Source organism: Anomalospiza imberbis, chromosome 3, assembly GCF_031753505.1.
Source record: "Anomalospiza imberbis isolate Cuckoo-Finch-1a 21T00152 chromosome 3, ASM3175350v1, whole genome shotgun sequence".
In the NCBI taxonomy this organism is placed as follows: domain Eukaryota; kingdom Metazoa; phylum Chordata; class Aves; order Passeriformes; family Viduidae; genus Anomalospiza; species Anomalospiza imberbis.
Genome location: NC_089683.1, coordinates 71,986,249 through 72,011,386, shown reverse-complemented (window position 1 = coordinate 72,011,386; position 25,138 = coordinate 71,986,249). Strand labels below are relative to the sequence as shown.

The following is a 25,138-nucleotide window of genomic DNA, read 5'->3' as shown; positions in this document are numbered from 1 at the left end:
TAACAGTGACTACCAGTATGTATTTTAAATATGCTGCTCAATTTGGGTCAAAGGTGAGAAATTTCATCCTCTCTACCTTTGTCCTTGAGTGAGTTTAGATACTGCCTGGAACAACACAAGCTGTCAGTGTTGAGCCTTGAACAAACACACTTCACTGAAATGCAGCGTAAGTTGCCTAAATGGAAATTTGAGAAGCAAGTTAATAGACTCGATTTCTGAGGCAAAGCATCTGTCAAGGAGGGTCAAGCGTGTGTGTGCATTTTGTCAATAGAAAGTTCTGCAAACTAAAGGAAAAAGCCATCTCATTTTGTGGTGGCCTACTAGGATTGCTCTGGATAAATCAGGGATGAGTTCCAGAGGTTAAAACTACCTGAGTGGGGGTTACTTGGCCCTTTCATTATTATCATAAGAGACTTCTCTTCAGTTACCTTGAAACTGGTTATCGGGCAAGAAATCCTGAAGGTCGCATATTAGCAAGTATTTTTATTTTATGGAAATGTTATCTAGAAGTTTTCATAATACTTGAGTTTTGATGAAGCAGTGGGAAGAATTTTTCTCAGGGCTACTAAAATCTATTAGTATCTTGCAAGAACATATGCAATATAAATAGTCTGTTTTAGAACATATTTTAACAGCAATAGTGTGTGTTCATGTCTCCTTTAGTCCAACCTCTATTTGTTTTCACCTGGCATATGTGGGTCACATGGGAGAAGTGTATTCTCACAGCCAGTTCAACCCTAATGCCTGTGCATAAGCTGATGAGGAGGCTATTTACTTCTAGGTGAAAGCAGGCCCTGCTGCTCAGAGTGTGGAACCAGGAACCTGTTACCTGAGCCCCCTTTCCAGGAACATTTTCCAGAAGAACAGCCAGAGAAATATTGCTCATTTGGAACAGGCTGTGGTACCTGCCTCTGGGCCAGCGTAATGAATGTCACCAGGTAATGATCTAGTACAAAATTAAAGGCTAGAGAGGGCTTTGTCATAACTGGACAAAAAGTGAATAATAATTCCTGAGGTGCAAAGTAGCTATTCAAACTTCAAACTTCCCTTGGTGCAGCAGGAGGACACTAAATGGCTTGTGAGGGTTTTCTTCCTTGTGCGTTCTTCTGGAGCCCCTCGGTTCTCCTGCATTTTCCATACACACGGCATCTCTTCAAGTAAAGCAAGATAAACTTTACTGAAGGGTTAACAGCAAGAAGGAATCAACAACAAGTTTCTGAGGAAAAAGACCGATGGACAATGGACATCTCTTCCAAGTGAGTGGAGCAATCCATGGTGATGGTGGGATGATGCAGACTATTCTGGCTGGAGAATGTTAAGAAACTGCCACCAGAGCAGTTTGCTTCACCACTGCTGGGTCTGGTCATCCTAGAACACCATGTCTGTGCCTTTTGTCGATACTAGGCACCTTAAATTGAAAGGCCACTAAAAGGTTACACCTGGCCTACATTGCCCTATGAGCATGTTTGTTGCAGCCTGACGTGGTGAAGGCAGCAGTGCAACCACTGGTCTCCAGCAGCTGCTCCCTAACAGAGAGCCAGCATTCGTCAGTTTTACACTCCAAACTGAAATACCCAAGTTCTTACTTGCATCTGGATTACTACAGCTGTCTTGAAGCTTTGGGATTTAAGAAACTATTTAAAAAAATATGAATGTAAAGACTCTGCATAAAAATTACCCTTGAAGTGTGGTTTGTGGGCAGACAGGCCATGGAAGAGACTTGCATTTCACTACATGTGAAAATACGTGTGTGTGATTTCATAGACTCATGTATGGAAAAAAAAGCCAAGACCCCAGGAGCTTTGTGTGGAGCTTTGGGATCCTTCAACAGGCCGTTAGGTGGCACTCCTTGCACGTAAGGAATTCTTATTTCTTCCTCTAACCTGTCCGAGGAGAGAACAGAGAGTGCAGGATTGCAGGCTCATATTTCGCCTACACTGCACTCCAGGCTGAACGTGGATCAGCAGCAACCCTGACAGGACCACAAACAAGCTAAAGGAGGAGGAATAGTGGTGGTGGTGGGGAAATATCTGCAACTAGCTGGGAAATGAAAAGTAAATATACAGCTAACTAGATTCTGTGAGGGATTCTTTAACTTTGCTGCAAGAAGGACTGGGAAGATGAGAGAGTAGCTCGTTTTTCCAGTTCAGGGCTCAGGAGTAAGCCCAAAGGCATCCTTTTGTGGGTTACAGATACCGCACTGCTTGCATCCGTGGCAGTGACAAAGTTAATTTTCTGTCACCGTTTGGCATTAACACAGCTCTGCAAGAGATGCAGGACAGAGTTTTTAGGAAGTAAGGGGTGGGGTTTATAAAACAAAACTCCTGTGCCCCAGCTAAGCCAGGGAACCAGAGGGGTGTAACAGGCCCAGAGAAGGGTAGTGTACTACAGGTGTGAAAGCTTAAATGGGATGTGGCCATGGCCTTAATTCCTATTTCCTTTTAGCTTCTGCCAGGCCAGGCTGCTTTAAGACTAGATTTAAATTTCTAAGCAGGTGCAGCAGCTTGGCCTCAATAGCTCACCCTGTCTCTGTTCCATCCATCACCTTTCATTTACATAATTTCACCTGCTTTTTTTGCCTTAGTATGTCTTGGACGTGACATTTCCTAAACTGTATAACAAAGAATTTTTGAAGGGGCAAAACCCAACAAGTCAAGTATTTGGCTTCACCACTGCTTAATTTAAAAGCAGAGATTGCTATTTTTTTTTTTTTTTTTTTTAACTGATGTCAATCTCTGGATCATAGTTTTTATGATTACTGCAAGTACCTTCTTTTCAGAGACCTGTCACTAGTGGCATAAAAAGTCTGGGGCAAGATGTGGGCTAGGGCTCAGTGAAGGCCTGGTACAGGATATGAGCTATAGGAATATGGTTTAGTTGGAGGTTTTAATTCTTCTTGTGGCTTCAGTAAGCAATTTACATTGGCAGGAATGGCCATAGGGCCTCTCTGCTCTTTCCCCACTTTCTCCCCACTGCTTTGCTGCCCTGCCTTTGTCTTCCCACTGACACTGGTCTCTTCCCTGGAGCATCCCAGTAATGATCCGCTTTCTTCCCCAAAGGATCCCCTCGGTGGGTGTGCTGCCACTGATCTGTAAGCAGATTTTGATTCGCTGGGAAGGTGTTGTGTTTGGAGGCAGGCACAAAGCTGAAGTGCAAGTGACTCACTTGGAAGGTGCCCTCCTGCAGATGCTGGTGCAGCCTCCCCAGGGTGGGACAGGGCCTGGCTGCAGCACCAACAGCAAAAAAAGCTCCCTGGTGTGTCACAGGACCACAGGGCTGGGCATGGGCTGCTCCAGGTACTGTGGCTCTGGAAGGACATGGCACAGATCTGGGGTCTTCTGGCAGATGGCAAACAGAAACATATCCAAAGGGAAGAGTCATCCTGAGGATAAGCCAGCACCCCAGGGGCTTCAGAGAGGATGGCACCTGTGCCAGGTGGAGAATGGATAGCTGCAAGTAAGGGACTCTGGTCTTAAATCTGCTGTGTTCCTCAGGATATGCTGCTAAGAATCCTTTGGGTTGTTCCTTTGATTTACATTTAGCAGTACCTACATGGGAAATTTAATTTTAAAAAGAGAAAAAATTTTCTTTCAGCAAGGGTGGCTGAATGTGGGAACAGGTTTTCAGCAGAGCTTGTGTAGTGTCCATAATTGAAGATACTCATATCCCAACTGGACATGGTCTTAGGCAGCCAAATTTGGGTGACCTTGTTAAAGGGCAGGAGAGCTGAACCAGACCACCTTCAGGAGCCCCTTCCCACATAAACAGCCCTGGGTTTCCACCTAACAACCCCAGGAGCGCTTCAGGTCAAATTGAAATTGCAGCTGAAGGCAATTAAAGTTCACCTGCTTGCCCTTGCCCTGGTATATCCCAGAGGTGCTCACACCATCTCTGACCATCAGCCAATTTCCAGCTGTGCATTTCTTCCTCTCCCTGCAAGGTTTGGCATGGGCAGCTCTCATCACTGCCCCCATGCAGACTGTGGGGATGGGGGATAAGTCTCCTGTCACATGGATCAGATACTAGGGCACTTCAGGCAGGAGCTGGGCAGATGCCATGACACAGGGACAGGTACAAGGAAGCTCTGCCCTGCCAAGCCTAATTGCTGAATCCTCTACAAGTCACATTGTGGGGGGGAGGATTATCAGCCCTGCAGACAGCATGAATGAAAACTCAGACTTAATTAACTTTGAATGTACCTAGAAGAGATTTAGAATGCCAGAAAAGCATCCCAGGAGAGGAAATAGGAGGTATATCATGCACTGCAAACCCCTAAGTCTATCCAAGCTATTAGGCAGCATTTCCCAGGCAATATGGCAGAGTTGAGACAACTCTTCCAAGAGGACTCACTGCTGACATCTGGGCTTAGGCTTGGGCCATTAAATGCAATGTTGCTGAAGCAGACATACTTCAGTGGTAAGCAATGCCATGACTTTGGAGCTGTTTGCAAGGTGTTACAGACACAAGCATTAAACTCAAACATCACCTGAAGGAATGGGGAGCCCTCAGTTTGAAGGAATGAACTGAAAGTTGTTGCCTTAATGCCACCTTCCTTCTAATCCCTGTACACGTCCCATAAATGTAATCTTCTCCAAGACAATTCTGCAGCAGCACACTCCCACCCCCAGCCAGTGCCTTGCATCCTCAGCTGTGCACACACTGAACCATACAGAGGCTGCAGTCAGTTCATGCACACCCTGCAGCAGATATGGAGGGAAACACTGCCTTAACTTCTTCAAAAAGAGGAGAGGGATGGGAGGCTTCTGCTGTTGGGCAAGCATCCTCACCCAGCTATGAATTGTTACAGGATGGGTTGATCCCAGCCCTCTGTGTGATTTCACATGTGGATGTGGGTGTGTGCTGAAGTGACACCATTTTTAGGACACTGGCAAGTAGATGTCCTGTCCATGAAACCTGCTACAGTTTTTCAGTCTCCTTCTCTCTATCTCTCTTCAACAGAAAGACTACCCAAGCCTGGTGTGAAGCTGTTGCTGGGTGGTTGTTGCACGGTTAGGGGACTCTAAATGCAGTGCCAGGTGATGGGTACATCCCACGAGCTGCCACGGTTCAGCTGTGTCATATATAACTCACCACCTCTGCAAAGGACAAGGAGCAATTCAAGGTTAATTGGCCTCCCAGAGAGAGCAGCTTAGCACACAGAGCTTTTGTCAGGCAGCACCAACTCAGGGCAGGCAGCAGCACCAGCCAGGGCCTGTGGTGCCAGCCATGACCTAGCAGCCACTATTCTCAAGGCATTTTGTGCAGCCAGAGCTTGGGTAGCACCTGACCACCTGGAAGGGCAGCCACCAGACCATGACCAGCTGTCATCTCACCAAAGAAAACCCACCCCAAATGTTTTCCTCAGCCAAGCATGTTACAATTTACTCCAACTCCCTCTCAAGGGACACAGCAGGAGAGAAAGGCCTGCAGCTCATTTGACAGCAGATGGGACAGTGCTCGGGGAGCCCTGGAAGAATGCAAAAGCACTGGGGTAGCAAGGGGCCAGAGAGGCCCTCAGGCACATGTAGGAGCAGAAATGGCAAGTGCAGGTTGGAAGCAGAGTGGTTGCTCTCCAGGCACTCTCACATAAGGAAACAAGCAAATTTTCAAATCTACTGTAAGCACTGGAGGTGTAACCACCCCCATCCCACTTTCCCCACTCCTCCATCCCTGCCCCAGTGGATTTTTGTGTCACACAGCATCCTCCCTCTGTAAGAGAGCGATGTGTCCCTGTCACCTCTGCGACACAAAGAACATGTTTTTTTGGGACAAGGCCTTGTCCTGGCTGTGACACAGCAGGACCCCAGCCTCTCTCTCTCCAGTCCCACAAGCCTGAAGCATTTCTGCATCCCCTTCCTGGTGTCCTAGTCACAGCCTGGCCACAGCTAGCCCCTCGCTCCCCACCTGCCTTCTTGGATTTGTATAAGCCTCGGGTTTATCTTGAAGTACGTGCCCTCCCTCCTCATCTCATTGCATAATGTTTCATGGTTGCAGAGCTACAGCAACTCTCAGCCAGATACAGTCATTTCCTAATGTGCTATTTTAAAAAAAGGGTTAAAAAATAAAAAAAAAAATCAAACAGCTATAGTGTTCTTAAAGTGCAGGTGGGAAAAAATAAAAGTAGTCAAAGAAGTTTCAAAATTGCTACCTCCAGGAGTTCTTATATTTAGAAATATTTAGGATTGAAGAGCGTTAACTTTGTGCAGTTCCTGCTTGTTCATTAAAATATGACTGCGCAGAACACGTGTCCAGCACCACATTACTCACTATTATGTTGTGGCTGGGGAAGGGGAAGCGAAGGGAAAATAAATATGCCTAATGTGGCAGCTCAAACTTTGCTCTTTGCTATCAAGAACACCATCAACTGGACTCTAATCTCAGAAAACAGATTGTTATTACCCACAGCCCTTTGGCAAACATTAGCGGTGTCCACAATCACATTTTCCCTGAGGAAATATTCTCTTTGACGTCCAAAGATGTTCTCAAGTGCTCCTATAAAAACAGTTCTGAAGTAACTTTTGGCTCTGGTAACTCATGGTATAGCACTCACCAAAATTTTACTTTTCAGATCTAGGGGTGGTGGCATTTAGTTTGTTTCTATAGTGGTTGGTTGATTCACTCCTATCTTACTGCATGAAAAAAAATTCTCAGGATTCCAACAGCCATTAATCCAGCCCCAAAATTCTAGTCTCCTTCTGTTCCTTAGAGCTGCCACCATGTCTTCTGCTATAATGCAATCTCTTTTAATAGACTTATAAAGCTTGCTTTATACATGCAGTAATGTAAGCAAGACATATTTACAACCAAAGTGACTTGCCTTCAGATAATTTTGAGAGGTTTTTATTCTTGGCTTTTTGGTTGACCCTTGCTTTCTTTAGGTAGCAAAATACAACTCACAACCCAATATGATATTCAGGCACTAGGCTTTTCATTTGTGAGTAGGAGTCAAATCTCTACACTTTAATTATGATGGCTCCATCTTTTTGCTTTTAAATAAAATACAATAGAATCACATCAGCCCTTGAAACAAACCCAGGAGAGCAACTGGTTTCACCCTGGCAAACCACACTGACACAGACAGACAAGCCTACAAGGACCACTGGATATTCAGAATATTCAGAGGTGAAATTTTACTTCCCGTCTCCAACAGTATTTTAAAGAAATAATGGGTTTCAGTTCACACTGCCCTGAAGTGTGTGCCTTTTATCACAGCTTGCCTGGGTGTGACCCTGGTTGTTAGCCCATCTCTGTGTTTTACATCCCTCCTGCTCTGATGTGAGGTATGCCCTGCAAACTTTTAGCCATATGGAAAGGACAGTACTAGGCTTAGAGGCTAAACGAGCCAGTTGCCACTTCCAGCGTTTATCATCATGTTATATACAAAGGTAGTTACAATAATTTCTCCAGAAGACCCCATAAACTACTACCATTAGAAGTTTAATCCCAAGCTGCATATTTAATAAGAGGAAAGTCCAACAACTTACTTTTGGAATACAGACAAGGAAACCAGCTCCTAGTTCAAGTAAAGTTATGAACACATCTCATCTTCAGAGATAAAAATATGCTTGTTTGCAACACACATGCATGAAGGATGGATGGGATGCATCAACTATCTTTTCTGAGACAAACATATTGTGCATACTTTTTCCCCACACTTAATGTTCCTCTAAAAGCAGACACCTATATTTTAAATTGGACTGTCCCATATTCCTCATACCCACCCAACATGTTGTTGTATCTTGGTCCCATGTGCCAGTCTCTTCACATCCTACTTTACCATTTCTATTCAACTCATTACTTCCTCCCTCTCCTGCTAAAGACTTGAGCCTATCCCCAATGGGCTGGCAAGTTACATCTCATGTGTCCCATCCACTTTTAGAGCCAACTCATTTGGGAGCTATGAGCTTGGGGTTCTTTTTTCATATTTCAGGAAAGGGATAAATGTTCTGTATATTCATTCAACTTCAAAGCCGTCAGGAAAACCTTGATGAAACTCAGTAAATGGTAGTAAAAGTCAACAGAGCAAATTCTCTGGAACTGGTTTTGTCTGGTAGGAGAGAGGATCTTGAAACCTGCTTCTGTCAGCTGCTATCCACACCTAACAGACAGGGTCAAGCAGCTCTGATGCAGCAGATGTTCCAGAGTGAACACAGCTCCTGTACAAAAAGACTTCGGTACATGTGCAGCAATTACTTACATTCAAGCTTTACAAGTGAAAAAAGAAATAAAAAAACCTGACAATGGGAGACCCAGAGATCCATACTTTGACCCTCATCCTCTCCAAACAGCAGGCGAGATCCAAATCCAGCTAAGACCCATGAATTTCTTCAAAGTCGCTGCTCAGTACTCACAAATTCCTACTAAGTATTTGCAAGAGCATGCAGCTATCTGCATGCCTGCAGGCAAGGTACAAATGTGAGACTCCTGGAGTTTTGCGACTTTGAGTTTGCTCTTGTCACTTGGCATTCTCCCCTCTTATTCAAAGCATTCAGCATGCACAGAAATGGCACTTTTCAGTCTGGCCACACTTACCAGTCTGATGGAGATGTGATTTTTCCACTCCTGACCTTGAAGTGGTCAGCAAAGCCAGAAGTTTTACATATGATACAGGCTGTCAGCTCTCAAATCTGCAAATTTCTTTTCTGAGAAACACCCAAGAGAAATACTTCGTTTTCCCTGGTGCAGTGTTTGAATTTACTATGCAAAACCATCCCCCTGCATATTGTGCTCAACAATGTGGTAATTTAAAAAACAAAACAAAACCCAAACCAGGTCTACACAGAATGGTTGCAAGAAAGGCTTCTTCCTTGTTCAATGTAAAACTAGGATGGGGAAGATGTACTTTCAAGAGAACTTCTTAGAAGTTATCCAGCACTGAACATGGAAAAAGCTTCAAAGCACTTTACCATCAGCTCAGTGCTGCTACACTTGTGTTTCAACCCAAAAAAATGCCAAGAACCATCACCTTAGAGCAGAAATGAGCACAACTGGCCCCCAAGTGCCATGACAGGCGCACTAATGCTGGAGGCTCATCTGAAGATCCAGGTAGCTCTTTCTGAACTAGCTGAAGACAGACAAGCACATGCAGGGGGCCTCACAAAAGCTAGAGTGATGTCAGAAGCACAGCCAGACACTGTTTCCTTGATAACCATACAGTCACTACAAAGCTCATCAAAAGAGGAGGAATATTGTGTGCTATCTCTTACAGTTTTGCACCTGCAGACTCTACCATTCTTCTGTCCTCTCTCAAGGGCCCATAATTCACTGGCAGCCATGTAAAACTGAGGACATCCCATTAAACCTTACAAATCCTGTTTGAATGTGACTCATTCTGTACCTCACATACCTGTCAAAAGTGGTGAAAAAACTAGAGCTGACTCTACATCATAATCACTCTTCAGAAAGCCTAAAAAGGGTCCTGTTTTTGAGGGAGGAAATCATCAGGAAAATGGTCACCACACCCAGGTAACTGAAGGCAGTCTAGAGAAAAAAAAAGTCCCAGATCCTTCTCCAGAGCAGCAACAGCTCTGATTAAAAAAAAACCAACAACCTAAAACCACCAAACCGAAACACACCACCAAAAAAAAAACCCAAAAACAAAACCAAAAACACAACAACAAAAAACCCAAACAAAAATATCAACCAAACACCCATAACAATGCATCCAAAATTTCACATACCCCCTTTACCAGGAGGCATTCATAACTTAGTTGCTACACAGTAGTTTTAAAAGTTACAAAGATTACAAATAACCACACAGTTTTCAAGAACCTTTATACATCATCTTTTTTAATTAGATTAGCTTTACAAGCAACTTGAGGAGCTCTTTCATAATGAACACTGCTTTTGAAATTACACAACTTTATAGGCAACCTGTAAATGAATCCTGAATTTCTTTGCCTGCTATAGATAAAGGTCTCATATTTCACAGCCAGCTAACATCATGAATAAAAATAGCATTATGAAGCTTTATTTTTAACCAGGACTAGACACATACAGATCATAAGACAGTTTAAAAAATAGTTTTAAAACAAGGACCTGCTTGGTGATGCTCAAGACTGAATATTCAACTGACATGAAATGAACTGTTTCTAAAGGACATGGAAGAAATGGCTGACCTGATTTGTTGACCCTGTTGTAATGACTTACATGGAGTGAAAAATTAAGCACTTTTTAAACCTGTCTGGCAAGCACAAACCTACAGTGTGATTAGAATTTGATACGCTGTTTAACTGCAGCGGTTTGAATTACAGAGGGACTGAAATTACTTTAAAGGCTTATGCTTACATTTCTAAAACAAAACCAAACTTCTGTTAAAGGAGTACTAATGAAGATGAAGTCGAAGAGGTGACTTTTTTGCTTGTTTCACTGGTAGCCTAAAAGCACTGCAGACCAGACAGTAATGAAGATTTGCACTCCTTGGCCAGGTTGGCAGAGGCACTTAGAGTAAAGGTATCCTGTCTGTTTTACCGGGAAGAAAAGAGGAAAGAGGAAGAGAACTGTACAGGGCAAGAACTTACTAAAAAAGGAAAAGTGAAATCAAAATAAAACTGGGATTTCTGTTGGTTCTCCTAAATGATATACCAATACTGAATTTTTCTCCCCTTCTGTCAGTTTGTTACTAAACAATTAGCTTTTTCATGTTTTACATGAACAATAGTAATGTTTTTAATAAAAAATTACTGAGCTTTCCATAGAAAGGGTCTTTAATTGAATACAAACTATACAGATGCTAAAATTGTCACAAGTTGTAATATATACAGAAATATTTCTGTACACTCACATTGTTTTGGCTAAATAAGGAAATAAGGGACAGATAGAAAACTGCAGTGGGTAAGGTGAACAACCCGCAAACTCCTGTAAATAAGAATGCTGTCTTTGATAAGTTTGCTTTTGTTTTGTCAAGCTTTTAAAGCTCAGGAAAAAAAAAGGAAAGAAGAAGAAAGAAAAATCTGTGTCCAAAACACCCATGTCTTAAAAATAAGAATATCACAGTTTCTGCACATCTCACTTTTATTCTGTGATATTCCATCCTCTGGATAAAATAAAAACAATGTAAAAGAAAGCAAATATTTTCTTACTAAATATATACCTCAGTATTGATCAAAAGGCAGTGCCTTTCTGGGGAAATCCTTCAGCAACAGTGAAAATTTAAAGATGTATTATTGCACAAGGAGCCTACAGAGTGATGCACTTCAGCTTCAGTGTGCTGACCACCTCCTTGATACTATATAATAGATCAAGGCGTCAACTTACAGACTGCATGGGACACCAACATTTGAAAAGGAAATTTAAAAAGTGAATTTTAGATATTCTATTAACTTATATACAAAGGAAAGAGGGGTGGCAGGTATCTTTTAGAAAAGGGAGAAAGCTCAAAAATTTCTGTCAAGTAAGTAAGGAGGTTCTGGGTACCTCTAATAGCCTAGGAAAGCCCTTGTATATTCTTGTAACTTGATGGTATTTACTAGGTCCCCAAAGCCAATGACAGCAACCGATAGTGTCACGTTCACTTAGTGCCAGTCACTTAAAAAATAATAAAAAAAAAACAACCAAGCATCCCCCCTCCAAAAATTAAAAAAAAAAAAAAAAGAAACCAAAGAAAAAAGAAGAGACTTCCCCTCTGTGGATTCAACATACAAAACCACAAACTGAATGTTACTAACAGCAAGATACTGATTTGCTTTTGTTAATAAGGTTCAAGAGAACATAGTCAAAAAAAACCAAAAAAAAACAATACAGCAGCAATCTTTAAAAGTTAAGATTAGTGTGAGATATGATATAAAACAATCAGATTTTTAGCTGGTAATTAAAGTGCTCCTTTTCTGAATTAAGTTGTAAAAAAAAAATTAAAGTGATTATCAGTTACTGGCAACCCTTACATTAAATTAGGTCTTTCATGGCAGAGGAGAACAGTATGAACAGTTTTACAAAAATAGATCCATGTTATATTGGAGAATACTGTAATTTTTTTCCTTTTTATCAGTTTTTCTTTTTTTTTTTTTTTTTTTTAAGACTCAATTTTGATAAACTGTACCTGGTCATACAAAAATTACCCAAAATTCAAACTTTTACCATATAAAAAAAGGGAGAGATGAAATGGATTCAGCTGGATGACAGGTCTGGCAAAATATAAGGATGGACAAATTCTATGTAGGGCACTTATTTATGTCCAGATGCATATGGTGTTTCTTACTGATTGCTTATCTTCTTCACATAAGCAGTCACAGGCCTGGAGTCACAATCACATAGTACAATGCTTCAGCAGTCAAAGAACCTTCTTTTTGATGCAACATTGAAACACTGTTTGCTTCTGTATTAAGATGTTGGTTTGTTGTTGATTTTCCTTTATCTTGTTATTCACATTCAAAAGTTAATAGATAGCATCAAGATTTATCAGGGTGAACAGCAAGGGGAGTTGCTAAATCAAAGGCTTATAAAACATCTTTCCCAACTGAGTCAGAAGGTTTATTAAGTTCAACCCTCACACCTTTTTCACCTGCAGAAATATGAAAAGGAAAATGGTATTTTTCAGCATTTATTGAAGTACAGTCTAACAGTCTACATCACGTTCCAGAATAAAGTTTTACTATCAAAACACAATATCCCATAAGCAAGAAAAACTCACACATATTTTGTATGGCTTTAGTTAGACTGACACTTATCCAAAAATGAATAGGTTTCTATTTTATGACATTTTATTCTATAATTTAATGTATTATTGTCAGTAGAAAATAAATTGCATCTGGCACGATTCTTGCTGCAGATACAGAGCAAAGAATGCAATTATAATTGTAAATGAAAACTGAAAGCACAACAATATGGTAATTTAAACCCATTACAGAGAAACCAATACTGAAGGAGGAAGAATTTCTTCACAGAAGGGGTGATTAAACATTGGAAGGAGCTGCACAAGGAGGTGGTGGAGTCACCATCTCTGGCAGCACCACCTCAGTGCCACTGTCTAGTTGATAGGGTGGTGTTCTGTCATAGGCTGGATTTGATGACCTCAAGAGGTCCTTTCCAACCTAACTGGTTCTGTGATTCCGTAAAATTTAAACAATCCAGCCTTCCTTCCTTAAATGCCTGCAGTTCAGGGGGACCCTGGAAAGGGAGGTGGGCAGAAGGGGGAGCACCTTCCCTTCAGGCTTGAGCCCCACCCTTGGCAACCATTTATTCACAGTCCCTTTGAAAGGGCAGCAGCTGAAGCTGTGCAGAGGCAACAAAACAGCTCTGATCCAGCAAGGCTGACTCCAGGAGCTGCAGAGTTGCACACCCGTGACATGAAGGCCAGCTTAGAGACAGACAGGCTTTCCGTGGAGGCCCGGCAGGCTGACTGGGAAGTCCACAATTCCTTGCCACAGGCATGTGCCACCAAGCAGTGGGACAGCCTGCCCAGCTGGAGCTAAGGGACTCTCTTGGAAAGCCAGACAGGAGCAGCAGTGCTCTTGCCACTCCCAAAATGCAAGGTCACTGAGAGCACCAAGAGGAGCTGGACTGAACTGTACACAGCTCTGGGCTGCTTAAGAGCTCCAGACAGCAGTGAATGAAGTCTCAGCTGGAAATGACTGGCACACGTTTTCAACATCATTGGTTTCACAGCTCTTGACAAAGCCACGTTCGTGTGTGTGTGCACTTGTTGTACACCTGATTTTGGTTTATTTTTAAACTATTGTAACAAACACAAAATTGTGATGGCAATTACAATCACGACAGAAGTCCTAGGCCATTTCTCCTTATAATGCTAATTTGAACAGGAAAATTAGATCAACTTCCTCTTGGGCGAGAAGCCAGAGAAGGAAAACAGATGCTAGATAGGTGAAATTGGAAATGAAGGAAGTAGGTCCATTCTTTGATTACAGATTTTAATTTTAGGCTTCTGTTTTTCCAATATAAAATTCTAGTCAAGTAAAGTTGTATTCACTTGTTGAATCCCTATATTCGATCCAAACTATTTCAACAGCTCTCAGTTCTACAGTGCCTTACAGTTTCTGGTGTATTTATCCTTCACATATATTAGGGAGACAAGAGTAGGGAGAAACTGTATCTCCCACATAAAAATACTGAGCAGCCTCAGGTCTCAGAGGAAGTATAAGCAGGACAGGCATTGACCTGGATTTTATGAATCACTGCCCAGGAGTTCAATCCCTGGGTCACCTCCCCTGTAAAACCTAACTTGAGTTATGCCACTTTCTTTTTGTGCAGAGGGTGGCCCAAGGAGATAAGGCTAGACTTACATACGCTTCCACAAAAAAATAACAGTGATATTAAAAAGAGCTTACCTGTTAGATATTTCACTTTAGCTCGTGCTCTTTCATCTGCATCAAAATACCACACTGTTATTGCGTACCTAAGGAAACAGAAGAAAAAAGAACTCCTGAACTATGAACCAAAATACCAGTGAAACACTTGACATGAATCACAACCTAAATTAGATGATACTTCCACAGTCTGACAGACTAAAGTTTTCATAAAGCAAGCAGTGGGTTTGGTTTTTTTTTTCCTACTAGTAGCTATTATCTGAAAAGTCACTGAAAGGGTGACACTGATGCTCGAAGTTTACACTCTTTTCCCCAGCGAGTTGCTATTTATGGCTCTTGTCCAGAATAAAGTCTCTGCCCACATCACCTTGCCCTGTGACCTCATCTTTTTACTAGGTCAAGTTCATCACTGAATCACACTGCAGTATCATCTTTTTTTGGATATTTGCCACAAGGGACAATTAACTACCCTTCTTACATGGCTCCTCTGGTTTTCCACTGCCTGTAGAGGATTTAAATACAAAATGCCAGCTATTGAGAAAAGACTTTAAGGAGCTTTACTAAATGGCATTTCACCATGACTCTTCTGAGAGTAGAAAGCGGTACAGCTTCTGGAAAAGCTGCAAGAGGTTATGCTGAAGGTAGTTTCAAGTTACTTCTTACAAACATAGTTGTGTTATCTCACAGCTCCAATCAATGTTCAGTGCTCTGGCCATCCATCTAAACATGTTAAAACATGAGCAACAGGAAGTCTGGATCAAATGATTTACCTATCGCCACTATCTGTAAATGTCACTTATCATGGGGGGTGGTGGGGAGGCAGTCAGTGTGGGTACCTTTAGCATCAACCACTGCCCTGCACTGAGGGACAAAAGAGAGATCAAGTTCCCCCTGTGCTTCAGACTGGGAACAACTCCTCTAGTACTCCATAAAAATATTTGTGCATTGATGGTTGTTTCTGTTCCACAACCCTCACCTAATTCCCAAATTAGAATATGGTAGCTTAGCTTGAAAATTACTATTTTCTGACACCTCTCTCCCCAGCAAGAGAGAACATTAAACTGAAGTACCCAGTCAATCTTCCAGTTACACAGTAGGGTGGTAAGGACAAAGGCAAGTCAGAAGGGTGTAAAGTCATTACAGAGAAATAATGAAGATGGCACCTTTTGGCTAAGTTGGGGCCTACTTATGGCTCTATGTGCTCCCACCGAGTTCTGCCAAGCACATACTCAGAAACTTCCCACCTACACACTCAGGAGGTTTTCTCCAAAATAAGAGATCAGGCAACACTACAAACTCAGCAACACAGCGGAAGCCTAATCATCCATTATCAGAAACCACTCTCCTTTTTGTCAGGTCATAATTCACAGTGTGACTAATTTCTCATTTCTTGCTAAGATAGGCACCATGCAGTAGAGAGTCCATCACTCCTACCTTGTAGCAAATGCTGGCTGTACTTCATGAGGGTTGCGGCGATCAGACCAGAAGAACAGCAGTCTATCAAATTTGGGTTCAATATCAGCAAATTGGGCTTTACCTTCTGGAAATATCCGAAGGATGCCTCCACTTACCTACAAATGAAATATTTTCAAACAATGCTTGAGAGCCATGTCTCATTGTATTTAAAAATTCTGAATATCACATTTGAAAATATTTCAGACACTTGGAACTGAAACAAAACCCTTTATCAGGTGCTATAGAAATTACGAATCTACGGCTTTTCTGTCAATACATTGCATTTAACAAAATGTTTAACACATTTTTCACAGAGTCATTTCAGAATGCTAAGTGCATTCATGTTCAAGTAAAAGCTGTGAGTTAGATGGGGGGAACTGATGCATAGCTATTAGCAAAACAAAAATGGACAAGACTGACTGATATTAAACAGGTGGCTAAAAACACCCCAGTATAGATGGGAGAAATATTTTATTTCACATCTAAGTTTCACCTTTCCCCATTAAAGAGATTATTTCATTTAACTGTGGCACAAGTTTATGTGTAATTAAAATAAGGAAAGAGTAGGAAACTTCAAACCAAAGCTCGAATCTGTACTACTTATGGTCAATTTAGATCTCTTCCAGGTTTTTAAACAGTTGAACCTACCTGTGTATGTCTAGAAATAAGCACAAGTAGGTGGGGTGAATTATATTTAAGTCACATTAACTTCTTCCTACTGATGGTGTTGATGTTGTTGAATCTAACTATAGATGGCCACCACAGACCTTCATGTCATAACAGACATAACAATGCAAGTACTAACAAGGCAATTTGATATAAATGACAGGGGCATCTGTGATCTAAGTCAGCAAACAAGTGATAATTTAGATCCATTTCTTCTCCTAAAGAAAGTTTGAAATTCTTTTTTCAAGAAACAATATACTTGCTAGTATAATAATTTGTAATTTAAAATAGATTTTGCAGGAAGTAAATGCCTTTGTTCATAAATTAAATATCCAGCTAGTAAATTTTTCAAAATTATTGTGAAAATGCAATTTGCTTGACTTCTACACTCAGGTATGTATTCTTTTTTTTCCCAAGAGAGAAACCATAAATCAACTAAAAATGCCCCAAAGCTGCACTTTAACACGGGAAAGTGTTATTTTCACTCAGGAATGAATGCACTCACCCCAGAATCTAAGGATATCAATTTAATTCCCTGCTTTTCCTAAACAATAGGGCAACAGTCTCCTTACTCACAGGTATGATTGCATAGAGCTGTTAGTACAATCAGTACATTTACATGCAAAAATGCTATCATGGCAAAAAAAAAAAATTCTAATTGTAGGATTCAATTTGATGTGTCAAAGAGCACATCAGAAACAGAAAGCCTGAAGTGCATCCATCTGACTTAGCTTTCTGATCTACCAGATTTATGCAAGTATGTTATACGGGAAAAAAGAAAAATAACAACTCTCATCTGCAATTTGTGTTATCCGTATCTGGTGCATGCAATGCACAGAATCTGACTGCTCCTATGTACTCTTCCACATGCTACTCTCTTAGCATGATGAAGCATCAGTAGTTTTATCTTGTTTTTCTCCCCATACATGTTGAAAATAAACTTCTCCATCGTTCATGGCAGATAAATCAAAGAATTAGCAAAGTTGTCTTTGCATTACTCTTTCATGCTCCCAATACTGCCATTTAGCTACATCTGTTCTTGAAATCTACCTAGTCCCATTGAATCACTAGGAAAATCCTTATTGAAAATTCACTTTAACATAGCCACTAGTAGTAGATTCTTAGACTACTTGAACTATGGTATAAATCAGTTCTACACCCTTTACTTACAGTGATACAAGACTTGTACTGCTTTGAACTATACTGATGTAGCAATGACTGTAACACTTGGCTTACCTGAAAATGCTCCCAAGGTACAGCATCTTTTTTTATAAGCATACTCAAATACACAATCTAGTTTCACAAACAGCAAACTCAAGATTCAACAGGAATATAAGGAACAATTAAATTAAGAATATATGAAATTGCCTGTAATTTCTCTTTGTGTATAGGGAGGCATTTACTACTTTCCTTCAATCTTACTGTCAAGAAGGTCCTGCTGACAGCATGCAAATCCTTGAAAATAAATGCTTCATCTCTATCTGCTCTCACTAAAAACAGAATTTGGGAGGCAAAGGACAACCACAGTTAACACAATGTAAAATCAGAACTAAGGCAGAGAAATAAGGGCATGAACAAAAACCTCAAGCAAAGGTGCAGTAACGAGTATATATATATAAACAAGTATATAAGGACGTAAAAAACAGTTTAGAATGAAATTATTGCATACCTTGGCATCCCAGTCCTTATTAAGATAGTATATACATGTAACACATCTTCCATCTCCATTTGGATTATCAACGTGGAGCACATATCCTGTTCCATTGCCTGGATAACAAGCCACCATAGCCTATAGTCAAAGAATCAAATACAAGAATTACTTTTATCTCCATATGTGGGAAAAGTCTACATTTTATTTACATTAATTCTTAAGTAATTAATACATAAGCAATAGAAAAATTAAACCAGAAATAACATGCAAAGAAATTTTTAGCTGTGCTTTCTTTCTAGTTAAAAACTGGTTTAGAACACAAACAGATGTTGACAACAAAGGCATGACAGACTGAGAGGAACACTTAATTAAGGCATGGAAGGTGGGGCTACTCTCATGTTGTGATTAATCATTCACTTCCCTACCCTGAATGACATGGAAGAGAGGAAGAATGTATTGTGTGTAATTTAATAGCTTCTCCTTGTGATAAGAAATCTTCCAGACTCAAGTTCAGACAGCTATCTTTTTATCTTTTTTTTCACCCTGTTTTTCCAATGCAAAGAATTCATTTCAAAAAATGTTGTCAAACTTCTGTTTTTAGGAGACTTTTAGACAAAACCAGTAGCCCATGTTACTCCATCACTCCAAGAGCATTCTTGGGCTTGTGTTTTGTCCTGTACATAGGAGGTCTTTGAACCTTTGTTGAAACAAACCTACATGTACAACAAAAACATCCTTTTTAGTCAAGAAGTGACAAATGGAAACCAGACACCAAGCAGTAATCTGCAATAACCTTCTCACATCAAACGACTCCCAGTACAGCAGTGTATTAAACTTCCCATGCTGTACTTTGCTCAGCTGACTTGAAAGACCCCTGGAAGGTGATTTCTGAGTCTTCAGACTCGCGGATGTGCGTGTGAAACAAACTGGCCCTTGCTCCCAGATGGACTGATTAGCTTGATTAGCTATCAGAGCACGTGGCTGGTTCGTTGCACAGCACATCCCTGTATCTTTATGCCTTTGCTAGAAATAATAATTATTTCACTTTTTTGAAAGAGATCGGAACAAAGTTCTCCAAGTCACCCACTGTCACCACAGTACTCAGATGTCTGCAGTGACAATAACCTACCTGCAAGAAATCGCAGCATGAATTAAAAAAAAAAAAAAACACAAACCAAAACCAACCAAAAGGTGAGTTTCTACCAACAAACCAACAAACTGCTAATCTCAATAACTGCTGGCTGTATGAAAAAAAAGTAGAAAAAACTTATATAAACAAACATTCCTGTCTAGATTTAGCCTGGTTAAGTTAGAACTCTAAGTCAGACCTTTGCATTGCATACATAAAAAATATTTTCCCAATGAAGTGATTTTTTTGCTTTATACTGGTAATTTTAATTTCCTCACCCCCTTTATATGCTATAAATAAAGCTTTCCAGAGTTTGTATTACTTGCAAGTGTTGAGGAATACATTCAGTGCAGGTAGCTGGCTAAACTGTGCTTTGTGCAAACTGAGAAACAATTTAAAGTATTTGCAGTTCAATCCATAAAATATTTGCATATCACATGTAAGCAGAATGGATTTTGCTGTAGCAGCAACCTTTTAAGAATCTTTATTTCCATATATAATCTACTAATGGAAACTGCAGTTTTTAGTAGCTATGTCTAGGCAGAAATCAGAACACATTATTTGCCACGTTGTAAGCCAAGTTTAGGATTCTTTAAAGAATCCTAAAAATAAAGCCAAACTTCATTCACATCATTTGGAGGTAACCACACTGCATGAAAGGTACTTAAAAATGCAAAATCAAAATATACTTCTCATTTTCATTAGGTATTTCAGCTTCCCAGCCTCTTTACTGTAATCATAATGCCTTCATCATTACAGGCCTCATGTTAAGAAAATGTTACACATATCAAGAATGTGATCTAATATTTGGCAAAGTCGTGACTTATCAGTTTTGCTTCAGGAAGATAAACCCACAGAAATCAAAACAGTGAGTTAAAGATACCAAATAATGTAATAGGGTTCTGTAATTTCCTTTCATATGGAGAAAAAAAAAAGGAAGAAAACAAAAGCTGTGCTGGAAGAGGAAGATATTTGGTTTCCACTGAAAGCCAACACTCTTGACAAAAAAGTCCCACGTACCACATAAATCGTACCAAGCTCTCACGGAGCATGAACAGTGCTGAAAGCAGATCCAAGTCCAACTCTAGCAGAGCATTCCTAATAGCAGGAAAGTTTTAATTTAACGGGCTTTGCTGAGACATATCGTGCAAATTAAACACTGACACTAACTGTTGCTCACTATCTGTGTGAAAACAGCTACTAAAACTCTCTCAGAATGAGGAGAACTTTGAGATCAAGCAGCTAGAGCAATGTCAATTCTCACTTTAATCATGAGGAGTTAGACTCCAAGGCAACAAAACAGTATTTCTCACCACACTGCTGAAGAAAAAGAGGACCAGCAACACTTTTTGGAATGTCTGGGGAAACACCACTTCTCACCGTCTTCACATAAAGAGCAGCCATATTCATTTCATACAATCATTTGAGTCTAAAATACTTTCAGTGTTTAAAAAGACCTCGTTTTTCACTTCAGAGTCTGAAACTTCTCCTATCATCAACTCCAAGTGACGAGAAACAGTCTTGCTGCGATAACTTATCTAATATGTATTTGTTATAACACTGAGAATGACTCAGGCCCTAACAGCAAATTGGAAAGCAAATAAATTTGCAACTCAGCTGCTGTAGCATAATATACATTGCCTCTGCTCTGTCCCCAATTAACCCATGATAAGGAAAGGTACAAAATGTAACAATTTATTGGACATGGAAAATATATTGCTTTGTACAACAGTATGAAGTGAGTTCATGCCAAACTGTCATGTAGCACAAGATTACCCACATGGACAGGACAAAGCAATGATCCACATAAATAACAAAGCCTATGTTGTTGTTTTAACATTTTACAGTATAAATAAGCAAGTAAAGACATGTATATCAAGAACTGAGAAAAATCTGTGTCTGTGGCAATTTTTTTCCCCAAACACTGTTAGTGGTGGTCAGTACAGCCAGGCATTTGAGACCTGAAAGTCCAAGATTCCCTAACATTTTGGGCTATGAACAATAAAGTTGCTAGCTTTCCAAAACAAAGAGCCACCTGTATCATCAGCTGTCCCATAAAAGTAATCAGTTAATTCAACTCAAGGTATTACTTATATTTTCTTAACAGAAAAGGCGCCTCCTCTTTTGTCCTTCTTGGGCATTATTATTTTTAAGCATTCACTAAACTTACTTTCTGCAAAAATGTATTTAAGTCATACACTGGATTTGTTCACTCACAGGATTCCTGTGCCAACACTTTTAATATTAACTTTCTTTAACCCAAGAGCATTCTGTTTTAGGCTGAGCACTCATGTCTAGCACATGAGCGCTGTCCTAAGATAACCCCTGGAATTCATGAGTAATCAAGAAAGCATGAAAGTGCTCCCCCCCCCACTGATATCTGCCCAACTTGTGTCTATCAACTCTGAAGTACTCACACACTAAAGCTCCTGCTGATCCCTATTCACATACAGATGTTCTGTAGGCAAATGTTCTAAGTCCAGAAAATAAGGCCATCAGCTCAAAAAGCAACAATAAGTTGTTAGCAGAAGAACTAATTGAAACCACAGTTTTTTTGCTAAAAATAGGCATCCATAGTGGGTCAGGCATTACTCTAATTAACAATAAAATGCACAAAGGTAGCATCAGAGGGAATAAATCACAGTCCATACAGTTTTTTTACTATGTAAAGACATATCAGCTAAAACTCAGCTCTGGGAGGCACAGCACAACAGTGCAGCTGAAAACGTGATTTCATTTGGGACTAATCTCAGCCTCCTTTCACACAAAAGTATGACAGCCTCTCCCATCTATAAAGAAGGAAGACTGTAAAGTAAACTAACTGAAGCTTTTTCTTCTATCCTCTCCATTCTTCTCACTGCTGGATGCCTGAAAGCTTAGGTATCACTCCTTAAAAAAAAAAAAGGAAACATCAAAGCAAACTCTTAGGAAAGAGAGGAGAATACTGGTAACATGAGAACACAAAAGTCTACAAGGGGGAAAAACCCCCAAACCCACAAATATATAATGGAGAGGATGTGTGTTCTATTAATTTATTAAATAAATATATTAAATATATTAATATTTAAACTTTATTGTTAAGCTCAGATTAAAGCTGCATCAGTCAAGAAGATGTCACTTTTGCTGTTTGCTGAAGGAACTGCAAATCCCAATGAGCAAAACAAGATGTCTAAATGCAAGACCGATGACTTCCTACCAAAATTTATCAGATGTGCTCACAAAGACTTCACTGGAAATCCTTGGCATTGGACATCTGACAGATTATTCAAAGAAAAAAAAAAAAAAAATCCAAACTCACACATCACTGCAGTGAATAATCAAAGGAAAATAAAATTAAATTTAAAAATGACCCAAACCTGTTTGGTCTGTGATGTATTTCTATTTCAAAATTTATTCATCCCTGACAAACAAGAGTTCTGAGGAAATACATTTCATTTTAAGCACACATCAGGCTATGATTTTTTACAGGTTGGACAAAGTGATAGTCAAATCAAAGGAAAAAAAGACCGGTTTAGTATCACCTTCGTTGAGCAGGATCAAGATTACTGACTTACACATGCTAGCATGGCACAACTTGGCTTGAATTCATAAGTGTCCTGGCTTAGGGCAAATTTGGGAGAGAAATCTTTTACAAGCACAGACAGAAACTTGCAACAGAAAGAAAATGTCAACAGGGAGAAACTCCTGTCAGCCTTATCCAAAACAGAGCAATCTAAAAAATGGTAAAATAAATCTGAGACACAGCTAATCTAAGTATTTCCATACTAACTTCCATCTGAGTAAAATTTCCTGCTGTTATCCTCCATGGTTTAGTAAGCAAGGCTATGGACTCAAGTTTTCACACACGTCAACAATGTGAAACTAGAAAAGCAAGAGAGAAATACCAGGCCCTGCAAAGATTTCTTCTTAAAAATTCATGCCTTGCAGTCATCATCAACTAGAGAACATGCAAGGGAAAAGTAAACTGCTACTTAGCACCTTAAAAATTAATCAAGGCATTACACATTCTCAAGAGAAGAGAGGAATCTCTAAGTTAGAAACTAAAATAAAGAAAAATTTACATGTTGCAGCAGCTTTGAATCACTGATCTTTAAGCCCTTTCTCCTAATATTAAATTACCACTACAGGCATTCAATTTGTCCATTAGCAAAGGAGTTAGGAACCATTATTTTATTTTGCATTTTTCTCTACAGATACCGTAAACACCCAGCTGCAGAGTGAAGGAAAGAAAACCCCAAATACCAAAACAGAAACCAACAATTCCCCACTACCTAAACGAATAAACCAAATAGCATACACCTGCTATTTGTGCCATCTTCCTGTAAGAACAGAGTAATTTGCTCTTTCAGGAAAAAACCCAAGAAACTGAAAGCAAGGATGACAAACACAGGTCACCCTCTCTTGTATCTTGCCAAGTTTTAACAGCAAAGTTGGAAAATCTGGCAAAGCAAAGGCAAACCGAACTAAGAACAGAGATGAAAAATGAACTTAGACAGGAAGGGAGAGAGGAAAAACTGAATAGCTGCTTACACTATTAATAGAATCAGCACACAGCTATGTACATGGATTATATCTTCCATGACCTTCTAGGGAGTTCAGTAACCTGACCTACCTCCCTCCTTCCCAGGCTTTTCAATGCAATGGTCAACACAAGATTTCTACTTGCTTTGGACAGAACCACATTTCATAAGCATACAAAATCAGGCAACATAACATACCATACCATCAAAAGTTTGGCACAATATATTAATACCTTTATACATTGCTTATTTCTAACTTGGCAATCAGATGCCGATTTCTCAGACCAAATATCAGAAAAAGCCTTGCCAACCAGCAGCTAATTCCCCTTCAAGTCATGGCCTTATTCCTGTCTTCATTTTTATGTGACATTTACCTGCCACCACATTCGCTTCAAAAATCCTAATGAAGTGACACAAGCCAGAAGGCAGCAGTTTTCATGCTGGTTCAGTGGCCACATTCAGCTGAGCTCTCTAGGGCCAGTAGAGCCACATGGAGTTTGGATCCAAACAGCTTGAATGTAACCATGAAACCAACTCAGGTATTTTTCCCTGTAGCAACATCTAGTTTGGTACTCTCCCTTTACCATTCAATTCTAATTGTTCTCAACAGCAGGACCACACAAAGTTCATTTTCAAGTATCATTCCTTTAATCCATGCATGCCCATAGGCTCCAAGAAATGCTCTTCAGCTCTTGAATTGCTGAAGAAATGTGCATACAAGTCTAGATGATTCATCAGTTCTTACACATGGCACAGGAAAAAACACAGAACTGCAGTTGCTTAAGTTGAATATTCAGGAAATGTCTGTGCACATGGGATGTGCTTAGGCTTTGATGAATGCATCTAACAAATAAGAACTAGGATAGAGAAGCTCTTATGAAACTTATCAAGCAAGAGGCATTAGCTAGGGAGAAATAGTATTCATTCTCAACATGGGGACAGTAGAAGGCACGTTCCTTGCACGGTGGCTTTGACTGAGCCCTGAGGAGAGCATGGCAATTGGGGAAACACATCTCCAAAGGTGAACCCACGAGCAACTGAAACCAGTGCTAAAGACAGACGTAACAGAAGATCTAGAACACTTCTCAGCTGAAGTTCTGCAGCTCTCACCGCTACTAAACTGAGATAAAAGTGCTTAAACATTAATGAGCTTTTCTGCTCTCCTATACCTCAGCTTGTAAAGCTGCAAGTCTCAAATCTCCAAAAGCAAAGAGAGGCCTGAGTGAGCTTATAAATGGCAAGGAAAAAGATTGTATCTTCTGTAACACAACACAGCGGCATTTTCCAGGCTGCTAGCCAGGTTAGGTGGGAAGTGCCTGTTCTCAAAATTGCGTCAGTTTAACAAAAAGGTGCTGGTTTAAAATTGAGTCAGTGAAGGCACTGCAAATACACCTGCAGTCCTTCAATCTTACAAAGCCCTAGTTTCCATTAACTTAATCTAACTGCTTATCAGGAA

At 40.2% G+C, this 25,138-nt stretch overlaps 1 protein-coding gene across 1 annotated transcript in view; it reads right to left on the bottom strand.

Annotated features, from left to right (window-relative positions):
* Nucleotides 1–9,760: 9,760 nt before the first annotated feature.
* Nucleotides 9,761–25,138, bottom strand: part of EGLN1 (egl-9 family hypoxia inducible factor 1) — a 34,601-nt gene continuing 19,223 nt past the window's right edge. Inside the window, exons 2-5 of the mRNA XM_068185084.1 lie at nucleotides 18,052–18,171; nucleotides 15,696–15,832; nucleotides 14,283–14,350; nucleotides 9,761–12,499 (exon numbers count right to left, since the gene is read on the bottom strand). Coding sequence (XP_068041185.1) covers nucleotides 12,435–12,499; nucleotides 14,283–14,350; nucleotides 15,696–15,832; nucleotides 18,052–18,171 — 390 coding nt within the window. The 3' untranslated portion in view covers nucleotides 9,761–12,434. The remainder of the gene's footprint in view (nucleotides 12,500–14,282; nucleotides 14,351–15,695; nucleotides 15,833–18,051; nucleotides 18,172–25,138) is intronic.